Source organism: Benincasa hispida, chromosome 5 (assembly GCF_009727055.1).
Source record: "Benincasa hispida cultivar B227 chromosome 5, ASM972705v1, whole genome shotgun sequence".
Lineage (NCBI taxonomy): Eukaryota > Viridiplantae > Streptophyta > Magnoliopsida > Cucurbitales > Cucurbitaceae > Benincasa > Benincasa hispida.
Window position 1 is genome coordinate 32,322,189 of NC_052353.1, and position 15,665 is coordinate 32,337,853.

General features: G+C 35.1%; 1 protein-coding gene across 2 annotated transcripts; it reads right to left on the reverse strand.

Moving 5' to 3' along the window:
* Positions 1 to 10,530: 10,530 nt before the first annotated feature.
* On the reverse strand, positions 10,531 to 15,101 carry LOC120078136 (SWI/SNF complex component SNF12 homolog). 2 transcript variants are annotated; one of them, XR_005481927.1, is made up of 4 exons: positions 14,808 to 15,101; positions 12,753 to 14,685; positions 11,254 to 11,405; positions 10,531 to 11,121 (listed from the first exon to the last, which is right to left on the reverse strand). XR_005481927.1 is itself a non-coding variant. In XM_039032356.1 (3 exons), exons 2-3 carry the CDS (start codon positions 14,378 to 14,380, stop codon positions 11,336 to 11,338), a joined length of 1,698 nt encoding a protein of 565 aa, XP_038888284.1. In that variant the 5' UTR covers positions 14,381 to 14,685; positions 14,808 to 15,101; the 3' UTR covers positions 10,531 to 11,335. The 2 variants fall into 2 exon arrangements, 1 of the variants encoding a protein (XP_038888284.1); XM_039032356.1 differs by having other exon boundaries at positions 10,531 to 11,405.
* Positions 15,102 to 15,665: the final 564 nt, after the last annotated feature.

Genomic DNA, 15,665 nt, shown 5'->3' on the forward strand with positions numbered 1-15,665 from the left:
CCTCTCAATTCATAAACAAATCAAGAACAAACCTTCAATCCATCGATTGCAACCCAACTAACCTAAAGATACTAAAAATTGAAGGAAAAGGAAGAAGAATGAAGATTAACTTCAGCCTCCATTGACTTGGCCTCCAAAATTTGGCATAAATTGACCTAGGGCCGTGGAGGAGTATTTTATAGGAAAAAACGCAGTGTCGCAGTGTTGGAAACAGTGTTGCAACGCTACACATTCTACCTTAGAGTGTCAGGGTAGAGCGTTGCAATGTTGCCTTATATACGAGCCTACTGCCTTCAAGCGTTGCGTGGGGGCGTTGCACTAGGGTAGCAACACTAGTGATCAGGGACAAAATCGTAAATTTTCCATCTTTTTTCACAATTGGTGCATCCAACCTCCAAATTAACTCCTTTTTGGCTCGTTTTTCTTCCAAATTGTTTCTTTGCCTTTCGGGATGAATTTACCTACAAAATAGGATAATTAAACATTAAAAACCTTTTGTGAACCTAAATTAAGCTAAAAATTATAGCTCTTTTGAGAACTATCAATGCCCCGACCTCGTGGATTAAATGGACATCTTCTTGGGGTTGATGCCCTAAATCTCGTAGGGTCCTATAGTTTGTAAACTTTGTATGAACAAATTTGTATGTGTTAAAAATATTTGATATTTTAATGACTTTGTCTATAAAATATGTGATATTTTAGTTGCATTAACCACAAATCAATAAACTAACATCCAAGGTTATCATTGTAACTTAAAATATGTATGTGGAAACATACAGGTGGAATATGTTTAAGTGATAACCTAAATGGTCTGTGATATATGGATAAGGCTGGATACCTTATCCTGGTGACACTACAAGTATGGCCTGCTTTGTAGGTGTTACAAATGTTGTAAAGTGCTACAAAAGATGTGATCCTGATCATTCATGTATTAGACATGCGAGCAGTGATATTCTATACAAAGGAGTTTGTATAAGATCGAACCATGAAATGTTTAGTCTCATTATATAACGTCGTTCATAATAAAGACTTTCAGAATGACCATAGGTAACATGACCTTAATCCTGAGTGAGTTGTGAACTTCTGCCTATGAGGGTGGTTCTTTGATTTGTATGGGTGAGAGTGGCTAAGTTGTCAATTGATAATGGGCAGAAATGCACGTTATCATAGTGCTAAGTTCTTAAATAATGCTGGCTTGCGTTGATAAAACATGTTAGATTGCGTCCAAAAAGCATTAAGTTTATAACATTGTGGTCGCATGCGTTCATCACATTAGAACAGTTAACTTTGGTATTTTTATGCAGAATATGCGTCAACGTAGGGCGAGAAGCGCGATCTCAAGAATTTAATGGTCGAGCGCAGAATTACCGCAAGACCTTGCGGTGATTTGTGTTGCATTGTGGTGATCTGTGCTCATATACATCTACTCAAGAAGGACGGCAGTAACTTGGCCAACGCAACATGGTGGGCGCATCTGGGTGAAAGGCATAATTAATCACGATGGGATAGAAAGCTGATGATAGTCGAATCCGAATTAAGTTGACAGCCGCTAACGATAATAAGTACATTCAGCTTTTCGGTGACAAATATTTGGCGCATTAGTCAGGGAATTAAAGTCATCCATCTGTGCAATCATGAGAGAGAAGCCGCCTTTCACCCTGGAGGTTCTATAAATACCAAAGGCATCCTTCAGAAAAGGGGTTCCACCAGTTCACGAATTCACCATCTCACAAGTTCACAAGTTTTGTTCATAGTTTAGATTTTTCTTTTATCTTAAGGTGGACGTGAGAGAAGGAGGTTGTGTCGACAGATCGTTCCGGTAAGCTTAGGAGAGCGCCAGAAGCTTCAAGAACAGAGTGAGGGTCGACTCCTGCGAAAGCAGGAATATCTTTTGAACTGAATAGAGATTGACAATGTAAAAGCCTCGGTCAGCAAGGAATTGCTACCAGGCTCTCTACCTTTAACTTCCATTGTTATTTTGTACTCAAACTCATTTATCGAAATGGAATTTATTTCTCTATATTTGTTCACTCTCTGTTATTTACGCATGAGTAGCTAAATCTATTGAATGAGTTGAGAAGCACTTAGCTAGCTTAACTGGGGATCTTTATTCTTTACGATTATCTTGTATTATGTATGCTTCATTCGTCCATTGGAGATACTCAAAAGGGTAGTCTAAGGGCAGGATCTAGGCTTGGGAAAGTCAGGTTAGAATCTAGGCTCGGGAGAGTCAGATTAGAACACATAATCAAGAGATAGAAGCTTAGGAATAAACACTATTTGCTATCAACGCATCGCATGCATCCTAGAGATAGGATATGATTGTATGCGGTCACCTTGCCTTTGTGCATCATGCATCATCGCATAGGAAAAGAGTAGAGACTTAGAAATAAGCTCTATGGATACTTTTGCATTCAACACATGCATCCTAGACTTAGGAGCATCGTATTTTCATTGGAAAATGACTTATTGTGCATGGTTGTAGCATGATCTCATAGTTTGACGCATTCCCAAGTAATGCTAGCTAAAGGCCTTCTCAACCCATTCATCCGCATACTTAGTGCATCTATGACACAACTAACTTTTCTCAAATCCGCTGCATTTGTTATTTTTTTCATTACCGCAATCAACAAACAAACCAACAATTAATTGAGTTACCAGTTACCGCATAGTTTTCTAAAAATTACCACCGCAACCTGTTTTCACAAGTCCCTGAGTTCTACCCTGGACTTACCAGGAAACTCAGTGGGGTTTACACTTGGATTCCACTGAGAAAACTTGAGTGCTCAATGCATTTTCACCATCGCATTTCATCCACAATTCCACATCATAAAGTAACGCATCACTGACTCAACAAGCCTACCATTTTGAAGCTTTGTCCGATTGGGGAGCTGGAAACTCAACTACACAAGATGGAATTCACTCCTTCCCCAAAGTAAAGGTAAGTAGATAAATTTTTACCTTAAGGGTTGATTCCAGGTCTTGAACAATGTGGCGTCACACTCTCTCTTGACCCGAGAGGGGTTTAGTCATAGTAGGACTATGATCTATTGTTCACTGTAGAGATCATTGGTACTTAAGAAGTTAGAGGTAACTACAGGGACAAAACGATAATTTGATCCAGTTGTAATTACGAGCAATTTTTGAAGGGTGATCGTACTATTGATTGGTTATATCCAATGGACACAGAAATATATCTGTAGTGAGAAGAGTGTAGTAGTCGGTATTTAGTGGAGTGACCAACAATTAACGGATGGTGGATAATGTAATTAAAGAGTTTAATTAATTATTCACGTATCGTTAAAGCTTCAAGCTATAGGTCTATAAGGTCCCCTTGGTAGCTTAAAAGAATTTAGTTGAGAATCAGTTTTTGGGTTAATTTGAATTGTTCAAATTAATAAGAGGGAATTTAATTATATTTGATTCAATTATATATGATATAATTGTTATAATGTATTTGATACATTATTATTTAATTGGAGGAATAAATATTTGAATGTGATTCAAATATATTTTCTATGAATGAGATTCATAGTTGTTAAATTTAATATAAATATGATTTATATTAAATGCCATAAAATAGAGAAAAAGAACTATAGTTTATATTGTATATGATGCAATATTAAAACTATAGGTTATAAATATAACATGATAAGTTGGTTATCTTATTTATTTATATTATTTATTATTTTAAATAATAATTCATTTTTTTCTCTCAAACCACCTTAGTGGGTGGTTAAGCAGTTTTTGATGGCAAATGAAATAAATAAAATAAGATTTTATTTTTCCAAAAACAAGGCTACACGAAAAAAGAGAAGAGACTATATGTTAGGCAAAACGATTGAGAAGCTTCTCTATACGATAGTACTTCTTCTTCAATCCTCTTGCTCTTCCAAACTCAAAATCCCTTCTTACCAAAATAGTTAGAGCCCACCACTCCTGAGTTCTCACCCTGAAATACGGAGGACACCCTATGATAGTGTCTTCAACCTTTTGGTTCGTGATTTTCTTGAAGAGGGTCTTCAAGTTCTTGTTGCTGTTTGAAGAGTTCGTGATTGTTCGAGGGTTGTACGAGAAGAAGTGTTCTTCAAAGGTATAATCACTTGATCTTTATTTCTTGTTTGAAAAGCATGCTGTAATTTTATTTAGAATGCATAAACTGTATGTTTTACTGTAAACTTGTGTTTTCAATCAAAATGAGATTTGGACGATGCGCTTTCGCTCATGGATATCTATAAATGAGTTCCTTCACATCTCTACATCAAATTCTCGACTGTTGTTGTGCCTCTTGTAGTTGTTTTCCTAAATATGACCTAACTCGTTAATCGGGCCAAAATCGATGTCGTTAATTCAAGCTTAACCCTAACAAATAAAATTTGCAGAACACGCACAATAACTAAAACTAACATGTAGTAATAGTTGAAGCATGGGGTCGATCCTCAAGGAGCCTCTTTTAACTAGCAAACTTGACTCTTGAATTATGTGGGGAGGGGGGTTGTTCGATTTTTAGAAACAAAGTAAAACTAAAACGAGAAGTAATATGAATTTTGTAACAGACTAATAATAGAGAGCATAAAAGAATTCTTTCTACGATTTCAATGTAAAAGTGTTGAGATTGGTGTCCTAATTCTCTTGGAGTCTCGTTGTTTGTAATGATACACATTGTTTGATGAATAAAATATATGTTATTTCATTCTGACATTTACTCATATCCAATAAACAAAGCTCCATGATTATCTTATGTGAACTTAAGCATGTATATGTGATATACAAGTGGATCATGCCTTAAGTGATGACCTAAATAGGTTTGTAGTATAAGGATTAAGGTTAGATACCTGATCCTAGTGACACTACGGATACAACTCGCTTTGTAGAGGTTTGCAAGTGTTGTAAACTACTAAAGATGGTAGATTCTGACCATTCATGTGAAGACGTGTGAGCAAGGGTGTTCTATATAAAGAGTTTGTATAAGACCGGACCACGAGATGACTAAACTCTGTATATAACGCCGTTGATACTAGAGACTTACATCTCACCTAAACGACCATATGTGACATGACCTCAATCCTGAGTGTTTTGGGAACTTCTGCCTTTGAGAGCGGTCCTTTGATTAGTATGGGTGAGAGTGGTCAGATTTCCAACTCAACATGCCTACCTTTTTGGGGACTTGTCTGATCTGGAAGCTGGGAACTCAATCCACAAGATGGAATTCACTCCTTTCCCGAAGTAGGGATAAGTAGATAGATTGCTCCCTTTAGGGGCTGATTCTGGCGCTTGAACATAGTGGCCATAGATTCTCTTTGGAAGAGAGGACTCAGTCATAGTAGGACTATAATGTATGTTCATTAGAGAGATTAGTGGTACTTAAGGAGTTAGATGTAACTATAGGGGCATAACGGTTATTGGCCCAGCTGCACTTACGAGTGATCTGTGAAGGGTTGTCGTATTCCTGATTGGTTAAGATGGATACATAATATATCTGTGGTAAGGAGAGTTCAGCTGTTGATCTTTAATGGAGTATCTGGTAGTTAACGGATGGTGGATCTTGTGATTAAAGAGTTTAATCAGTTATTCACATACCGTTGGAGCTTCGAGCTACAAATCCACAAGGTCCCCTTGGTAGCTCAATTGATTCAGTTGAGGATAAATTCTTGGTGTTGATTTGAAATGTTCAAATTGACAAGAGGTAATTCGATTATATATGATATGATTGATATGATGTATGAGATACATCTAGTGGAGGATTAATGTAAATGAGATTTATATTAAGTACCATAGAATAGAAAAAGAGCTATGGTTTATATGTTTCATGAGATGAAATATTAAAACTATAGGTTATAAATATATTATGGTAAATATTAATTATTGGATAATTAAATATTTTTCTCTAATAACCAATTAAGTGGGAGGTTATGGGTGGTTTCATGGTAACCGTGGCATAAAAGAAAGTTTGTTTTCATAATTTTAGTAATGTTAAAATTATATTTTAAGATTTTTCTCTCTCAGAATCTCACAAAAGTTTTCAAGTAAATAGGATTTACTAAGCGACAACTTGGAGCAAACTAAATGATCGTGTAGTGTCTGTAGGCGACAGACACGCAGCTAAGCGATGAGCTAAACAATCACTTAGCTTTTGCTAAACGATTGGGCATCGACAATAAGATAGGATCAACTTTTTCCCACTTGCTCAATCGTTTACACGATTGTTGTTTCTTCCATCTTCTGCCTTAAACCAAGTTTACACAGAGCCCACCCTCTAGATTCTCACATCGAGAATACCAAGGTAGCCTTCTTGGTGATGTCATACTCAACTCGCCGTCGAGGTTCTATGGAGGTTGTTCGTGTTGTTAGGGTGTTCGTGACTAAGGCGATCGCTGAGTTCGAGGGTGCAGTGTTCGTACAGTGTAGCGGTCGTGTTGGACGAGCGTTCGCGGTTGCTGTGTTCGAGCGTTCGTGATCAAGGACCTTGGCGATGAGTCTACAAATGTGTGTAGCATTTCTCCTCGATTATTTGTAGTATCATGCTGTAATTTCTGTAATGAATGCACAACCGTATATTTCTGTTTATGACTGTAATTTGTAAAGTTCATATATGATTGTAATTTGGAATGATCTTTCTGCTGCTCATGGAAATCCTCGTGTTCGATTTCCTTCAAAAAAAACCTGAGGAATTATGTTGGTTAGCCTAATTCAATCATTGGCTTAATTGTACTTTTGCAATTTAATCATTCCATAACCCATTAGAGACATGCCCTAATATCCCAATTAGTTAATTAATCTAAAATTGTCAATTAATCCTAATTTAATTCTAAGATGTTTCCTTAAGACATTCCACATCAAATTCCTAAATTGCATGAATTCTAAGGTTTTCTAGGCTATGACATGCTTGAAATACTATAGAGTCATTTTCAAGGATGATTTATTTGAATGTTCTAAACTAGTCATGCTTTCAAGAAAATAGGAAAGAAAGTCTAAATTTTCATTCAAGATTTCTAGTTCTTGCAACTTATTTACAATTATGCAATAGTGCCTTATAAATTTTCCATAAAAATATCTGACAAATTTGAGGTGTCAACTCATTTCCATAAGATTTTATTGAAATTAAAATTAAGAACATTAAAAAACAATCATTTACATAAGATGAAAATACAAGAAAAAGCCTCAAGAATTTACTAACCTAACAATTTTTCCAAGAAAGAAGATTATCTAGCCATGAAGTGATAGGATCTTGAACAAATCCATTGATTATTGCAAGAATTTGTACAAAGATTGAAGAAGTTTATAGAAAGAATGATGAAAAATACAGAATAATGCTCTCAAAATCGTATAAAAAATGGTCTCTCCCTCTCTAGCCCTAAAAAAAAATTCTGGAAAATTAATTTTTATCGTGCAAGTTGCAGCGTTGCGACGCTAGTGTGACGCTCACTTGTGCAAAAAGACGCACGTGGATTTTTTTATTTTTCCATCAATATCTATAGCGTTGTGACGCTCCCTTGTTTTTCAACTACTAACTTTCAACATCGAGGTAGCGTTGGGCTTAGGCTTAGCATCGACGCTCCGACTTTGACATGAGGCACGTAGATTCATTTTAGCTGAGGGGTAAATTGGTAATTTTTTGAAACTTCTTCTTTTTAGTTGATTTTTTGCTTATTTTTACTCCTTTTAGCTCCAAACTTTTTCTAATCACTCCAAAATTCTCGAAAATAAAATTAACTTGTAAATTCATCATTTAAGCATATGAGTGATATACAATTAAGAGATTTATGCACTAAAATTTAGCTCTTTTCAAGAGCTATAACTCATTTTAGAAAGCTTGCTCGACCTCTACATCATGTGCCTTTTTCACTATTCTTTTCTTGATCATACCTCGTAAATTTGTTTCTTGTTGATTTCTCGTGCTCACAGTATCTCTAGTGTAGCTCGACTCTATTTGCAACTTAGTGAAAGCACTTACACTGTTGGCCTTAATCTTTTGTTCATATTAATGTTTGTTTGATCATCGTTCTAGTGCTTCCTCATGTAATCTACTCTTTAAATGATCTCATTATGTAGCTTGGATTCCTGTAGATCTCTAGGTCCTTAACCCTATTCATGCCAAGATTTTTCCTTTCCTCTAGTTGGCCTTGCTCGCTTTGGTTCTGCTTTTGTGGTGACCAAGAAGCAAGAGCTTGAGCTCAACCAGCCATTGATAATCACTTTTGTGGTTCCCAATTAGGATAGAGATTTCGATCCAGTGTAAGGGACATTTTCTTCATGATCTAGGGGTAGGGGTCCAATGTAGCCCGCGCTAAGCAGGGAGAGCTCCTCTTTGGTTCCATCTGTCCACATTCTTCCCTTCCATCTAGAGGAATTCGAGTTTGATTGTTCTGTGTAGTCGATTCGCTCAGTACCCTCCATAAATAGAGTCCATGAGCTCGGGAAGAGAAGTAGAGCCCTCGGTAAACCCAGGGGTTTTAATTCTTTCATTTCTTCGACCATTGGGGTTTTTCCTTTGGTAAGGTCGCGAATGGTCTTCTAGTTGATCTTCCAATCTTTTCCCTATTGTGAGATGATTCTGAAGGTTGAGAAATAATAATAATTCGAGTGACATTGCGATATATCCCATTCTCTCATTGCTCCAACGCCTTGACCTCCCTTTGGATTCGATGGCGAGGTACTTGATTTTCCCTCGTTCTTCTTGGATGGTGGTCTTGAAATGAAACCCTCTTCACTGAAGTTTTTTTTTTTTTTTTTTTTTTTTTTTTTTTCCGGTATTCGACTCTTTTCGACTATTTTGCAGTGCAGATGGGATAATTTTCAGGCTAATTCGTCGAGCTTAGTCAAGGAGCTCGAAGTGGGCTTCAACCTATTCCTTCCTCTTTTCCTAGACCTCCTCTTGGACCTTATGTGTTGCTTTAAGTTCCAGTTATCCTTCTTGGACTGATTTGATTCCTCTCTTCTCAGTACAATGCCCCACGGTCCAAAGTTATCCACAACAAACCTAATTAAATCTAATTAATTAACCTTGTTTCCTCTCTCGAGTTCACATCTAATTACTAATCCAAATCTCTTTGTAGTAAGCTAATAAAGCATGACAATACAACCCTTCATCATTAATCCCTACCGTCCTCCCATTGCTCTCGTGCATAATAGAAAAATAGTTTAGAATGCAAGACCTAACTTAAAATCCTCTCTCTCTCTCAAGCAAGACAATAAACAATAAATCAGTCAATGGTAATCAAATGCCAACAACATTAGAGACAAACATACCAAAAAGTTTATCGATAGTAACCAAATCCAAGATACATACAATTAAATTAATAACAATCCATAAACTACATGGATCCCTAGAAATTAGATGAGTCTTTAACTACATGGATCCCTAGAAATTAGATAAATCAAAGACTCATGTCTTCTATGGATAAAGCCATGTACTACAATCAAATAATGAACATTTGAAATAGTAATAGATATCTTATATACTAATCTAAAAAGACTTATCTATCAAACTACCATTTTATTTAGGGTAATTGTCTTAAGTGACAAAATTGCTAGAAATATTTTCAAATCTAGCAAAATGTCATTGTTTATTAGTGATAGACACTGATAGATATCTATTAGTTTCAATGTCTATCAACATCTATCACTGATAGACACTGATAGATATCTATTAGTTTCAATGTCTATCAACATCTATCACTTATAGACAGTGACATTTTATTATATTTGTAAATAAATTGGTTCATTTTTCTATATTTGCAACTATTTTATAATACAAAGTATGATAACAACAATTTTAGATCTATAATATGATGATTTAAATTATTAATCCATCCCTACACTATGATAACAACAATTTGCAAACTTCATACACGAAAGTTAAATTATTTAACAAACATAAAATCAAATCGATTGAAGTCCCTTTGACAACTATTTTGTTGTTTTGAAATTTATGATTTCCTCCTAATATTCTTATTATAGATTTCAAATTTCTTAAAAAAAAAACATTTGAATTCCTATTCAATTTCTTAAAACAAAAGCTTTAAAATCTCTTAATTTTTAGTTTTCAAAGTTTGACTTGGTTTTTTTAAAACATTAGTAAAAAGTAGATAACAAAATATAAAAACCTAGAGAGATAATGTTAATACAGTTAATTTTCAAAAATTAAATACTAAATAATTATCAAAGAGACCAACCTAAACACAACTCAACTATTAAACTGGTACTATTGAACTAGGAAAAGAGAAACAGCCAACTAGCCAGATAAGATTCGATGATCTAGAAATATTTCAAGCAAATATCAAACTAACTTAGACGTTAACACAATACAATTGCATGAAGATGTGTACGATCAAACCAATCATGTTTCCATAATTAAAATTTTAAGAAGTTAAAAATCACAAACTTGTGATCAACAGTTCCTAAATTACACAGTAAACTCCTTAAGAAACAATAAATCACATGTTCAACAATAGAGTTCATTTAACTCACAAATATTTTTATATTTTCTTTACATTAAAAAAAACAACAAACAAATAAAGGCAAAGTAGATATAGAAATAAATAAATTTCAAATGAAATCCTCAAAACAACTCAAGTTATTTGTAATCTAACTAATCAGGAACTTTCATAAATGTTATGTACATGATAAGAATTTGATCACGTACAAGTGGGAGCACATTTAATGTGCATAGCAAAGCACCAAAGCAATGAGTTTAATGGCAGTAAACTGTCACAAAGTTTGGTCAGATTTATCAGAATAATCTAAGAGGAGGTGGGACCTTCTCTCTTATTGCCCTGGGTTAGAGTTGCATTGGTTTCAAATCGGATTTGTCTGCTAATCGCTGCATCTATCCTGGTATATTAGCCATTAGCGGCCTCCTGAGAATGAAGGAATCTTCAACACATACAAGCTCTACAACTACAGTACAAATCAGATCTTCAATAATATTACTCATTCGTGAACACCCAAATGCAGCCTGCAGGAAACTCTCTAGAATAAGATGTTCCTACATCTGATAGCTTTAAGAGAGGCCACTAAGAAACAGAAAATGGTAGATAGTTGCCTGAGTTTGATGTAATTTGTATGAAAAAGAACCTTTGGCAACAGACAAGCAAAACCATCTATGATTCTAACATCTAGCTGAAAAATGGTACAAAATGGAAATATTTTAGTTATAGCCCAATTAAGATGACTCTCCCTGACTAGATAATAACCTAGTCAAACAAGCCATGGGCTAAAATACAGAATTCCTATAATTTTCATGATACTTACTCCCTCTATTAGGAAAGGTTGATGAAGGAGATGAATATCAAACTGACGTCACCTCTTTCAATTTTGATGTTGAGCGGCATCCTTAAGTACTTCCAGGAACATCACTTCCAGCAGGTTTACGGTTCAGATACCGAATGATAGCATCCTCCACCCTGATTCAACACAATTACATAAACTAATCAACAATCAATTTTTTTTTTTTTTTAAAAAAAAACTGTATATTTAGCATATCACTCCATCATGCAGTAATCCAATGGTTGTTCCTCCCCCACCCCCACCAAAACAAAGAGCACAACACAAATGGCATCCAATTGGGTGGGTCAATCTAGCCAGTATTCGAAGAAAATATATATGGAATAGAGCATAGGGCACAAAATAGCATCCAATCACGTGGGCCATTGTTGCCATAGCCTGTAATCACAAAGCTACTTACAATAGGTTTGAGAGTGATTTTGACAAACATGCCAAACAGTGCTTTTATTATTGCCAAAATCACTATCATAAACTGTGATTATTGAAGTCTATGGGCTATAATAATTTGTAGGTTATAATAATTCGTGTTTGAAGTACAAACTGTTTTAGTATGGATATGACATAGTAAATGCTAACAAAGAGGAATAGAGGATGAGCAAAAATTGTAAATACTGTAAAAAACAGTAAATGTTGTAGCAAAAAGGCTTTTGAAATATTATTTACTATACTTAACAGTAGGGTATAAATAAATGTAAATACTAAACACTACTATTATAAATGGAGCCTCAAACATGGATGAGCTATAAAAACCCATCCCACCAACTTCAAGTTGGTGGCCCAAACACCCCTATTTTGAAATAATGATGTTTGGCAAAAATGCAGAAGTGATCTTAGAAGAAACAAAAATTGCTTTAATGTGATTAACCAAGAATCATTAAAAAGACAACTATTCTTTCATAGTTGATTTTTTAGTAATGTGATGATGAAATCGCTTTTAAGTCAAACATGGATAATCAAAAATCATTTTAAATAGTGCAAAACCATATATTAAAATAAAACACTTTTTACAAAACCATTTATAATTAAGGGCATATATATAGGAGTGATTTTGAAATAATAAAAATCACTCTTTTTCAGTTCAAAATCACTATGGAAAACTCTTTTTAAAAAATCACTCTGGAAAACATCTTTAATTATCCAAAATTAATTTTACGTTTGATTTAACTCTTCTATATATGTTTTTTTTCATATAATCAAAATTGAATTTAAATGATGAAAAACACATTTCGGAGTGATTATGAACGTGATTGTAACCATTCCAAAATATGCTCAGGCTCTAAATCACTAATGCTAAAATCATTTAAAAAAAAAAAAACCCCAATCTGCCTCTATACAATGTAAAATACACTTAAGAAGGTAACTGAATTCATAAAAACATTCATCACACGATCTCAATGAATGACCTGTGTACAATAAAATAAACAAACAAGAAAGGAAGACAGATAAAATAAACAACTATTGCTCACCATGATTGACTGTAGAAATTGGAGTGACGTTCTCTCTCTGAAAGACGGCTAGCATCTCCAGCAACTATCTTTAAATCCTTTGTTTGAGAAGTTATCAAGTTATTGATAAAATCTGCTGGAGACTGACTGAAGCCAAGAAAGAAAGCTCGCCTTCGACAGTGCTCATGGATCTTCTTTACCGCAGCAGTAATCAATTCATCACAGGAATCTATATCTTTATGCTTCTCAAGGTTTGCTAAGAATGCTGACTTTTGTTTTTCTATTGGAAAAGGCACATCCACCATGACATCATAACATGTAGTTCCAACAGGAGAGTTTCCCGAAATCTTAACTCTATGTTGTATGTTTATAGGCTGTGGAGGAATTAAATGTTGCGATATCTTCTGAGAGACCATAGAAAATTTCACCTTCTCTTCACCAAACACTTTCCGAAGACCTGGATCACATGTAATGAAAGAAGGATCATTTGAATTCTGCAACTTGTTAGCTTTCACGTACTGCCATAGTGCAGCCATAATCCTTGAGCGAGTGTCTGTTTCAATTCCAAGCACATCTGACAGAGAAGGTGAAAGACGAAACTTTTCGGGGGTGTAATTCATGTCCAATCGTATCACTGCCGTAAATTCTTTGTCTCCTTTTCTCTTCACTTCAAAGCCCTCTTGTGGAACAGGAGAACGGGCACTCTCCCATAGAATTATATGGTTATCTGGATAAAGGCTTTGATCTAAGTATATAGTAATTTTCTTGAAGAAAGATGAAAATTTTGGGTATGTAGAATTATAATTTTGCATGGCTCCAGTGATAACAGGATCTTTTCCATCTTCCAAGATCCTTCCAATTATCTTAAGTGACCATGAAGGGGATTCTACACTATTCTGATCAGAATTATTTTGATTCTGATTTTCAAATGTATTGAAGACATAGATCCGTAGGGTTTTTTGAATGCATGAAGGATTCTTTAAAGACTCTTGAATATCCTTTTTCTTTCTTGCTAGAGCAGCATCTATACGACCCTCAACTTCAAGCAATTGGGTATAAATAGCAGATTCTGGCAGAAGAGCAGCAACTTTATCAGGTATTTGTTTCTCAGGAAGCTTAACCTTCTTTCTTCTAGTGGCTGGAGTTAGCTCCATGGTTTTAAATGGTGAACTAGTGCTAGTGTTAAAAGACCCTGCAGGTCTAGAAGGTGGCTTCTGAGTGGGCCTCTTATAACTCCCTGTTCCAGGTGTTGAAATAGAGGGTGTTATACTAACATTATTAGCATTGGCACTATGAAGATGGACAGGTTGAGTATGAGCTTGAAGATGTGCATGAGCAGATTGAGCTTGTGCCTGAGCATGAGCCTGCGTGTACTGTACATGAGACATTGTACGTGCCCGTGGCTCGGACAATTGAAAATGACCTGAAAAATGTGACCCACTATGTATTTGAGGCTGTGACTGAGAGAGTAGATGGCCATGATGGTTCATTGGCCTTGTTTGCGGAACCATGCCTGAATTCCCAAAATGTGGGGCCGCCCCAACATTCCTCCCCAAATTGTTACTACTAGGGCTGTTATTCACTGGAATAGTTGCCCCCACATTCCTCACCATACTGTTGCTATTAGCATTGTTGTTATTTACCGACATCCCTAACTCATACAGCCAAAATCCTTGGGGTGGGATTAAATTATTCCATTCACAACAATGAGCCGGCAACAAAGTCTCTGAAACCCAAATTCAATCAGATAGCGAATTTTCTCACAAACACGCTTCAAACTAGTCTCACTATCTACAGTAACAAAGAATTCAACCAGGCCAAAACCACGAATATACTTGGATGATCACTAAAGAGTTCCGTCCCCCACTTTCCCGTACGAGAATTACAAGCCCTAGATTCCGAAGCGAGCTTCAATCATGCATAATGAGCTAGCATAGATTTTGGAACTAGTATGCTACAGAAGGATTTCAAAATATGAATACTTCAGAAACCGTTTACGAGAAATTTAACACGACAATTAGACAAACAGGGGAGAAATTACAAAGAAAAACGAAGGCCTATGAAAAAAATGCTAACCGGTAGTTTCTCCCGTTATTTTTGCTCAACTGATTTTGGTCTGCGCTGGGAATCGGGGTTAACGTGATTAGCGTGGCGGCGTCAGGTTGCAGCCGAGAGTGAGATAAGAAGAGGAGAAAAAAAAGTGGCGGTGGAGCGGCGATCGGCGATCGGCGACGGCAACAGAGAAACGAAGATCGAGAGAAGGAAAAAGAAAAAGAAAAAAAAAAAAAAAAACTAGAGGTGGTGGTCGTGGTGGGTGCAGCTGCGGCAACTATGGAAGAGGAAGAAAGGGGAAAGAAAATAGGATATCGTAAATAGTAGCCCTTTATGTTTTGTTTTGTTTTTTTAAATGAAAAGGAATTCTTTGTTATTTTAATATTTATTGACAAAGTTTCGAAAGTATTGAGACATAAATCGTCGTCTATGATTTTCGAACGAAAAATTAATATTTGACCATTTTTTTAAACAAAATGTTTGATCATTAAAGATTATGAATTTTTTTTGTTATAGAATTTGAAAATATTGATTTACATATTCTATCATTAATGACATTATATATATCAATTAAATTTAAAATCTATTTATGAGATTTTTTTACAATATTTATTTATGCATTTTTTTAGAAAATTCATGAATTATGAATTAAAAACAAACATTACATTTGACTCAAATTTTAATTTTAGAATTTTTTTAAAATAATGTTATTTTAATATTTATTGACAAAAATAGAGTTGATTTTAATATTTATGTATTTTGAAAGCAAATCATTTCATTAAAATAAATTGCTACCATTAACATGAAGTCGAGTTTTTTCTTTTTTCTTTTAAGTGAGAACCTGAATATAATGTTACATTAACAAATTACATTGGATGAATG

What these genes read in the sequence shown, in the direction of transcription:
- LOC120078136 (XM_039032356.1), bottom strand. Translation starts at nt 14,380, where the DNA reads ATGTCGGTAAATAACAACAATGCTAATAGCAACAGTATGGTGAGGAAT. An exon ending in AATTTCTACAGTCAATCATG is followed by an intron (nt 11,406 to 12,752) that starts GTGAGCAATAGT and finishes GTGTTGAATCAG; the next exon opens with GGTGGAGGATGCTATCATTC.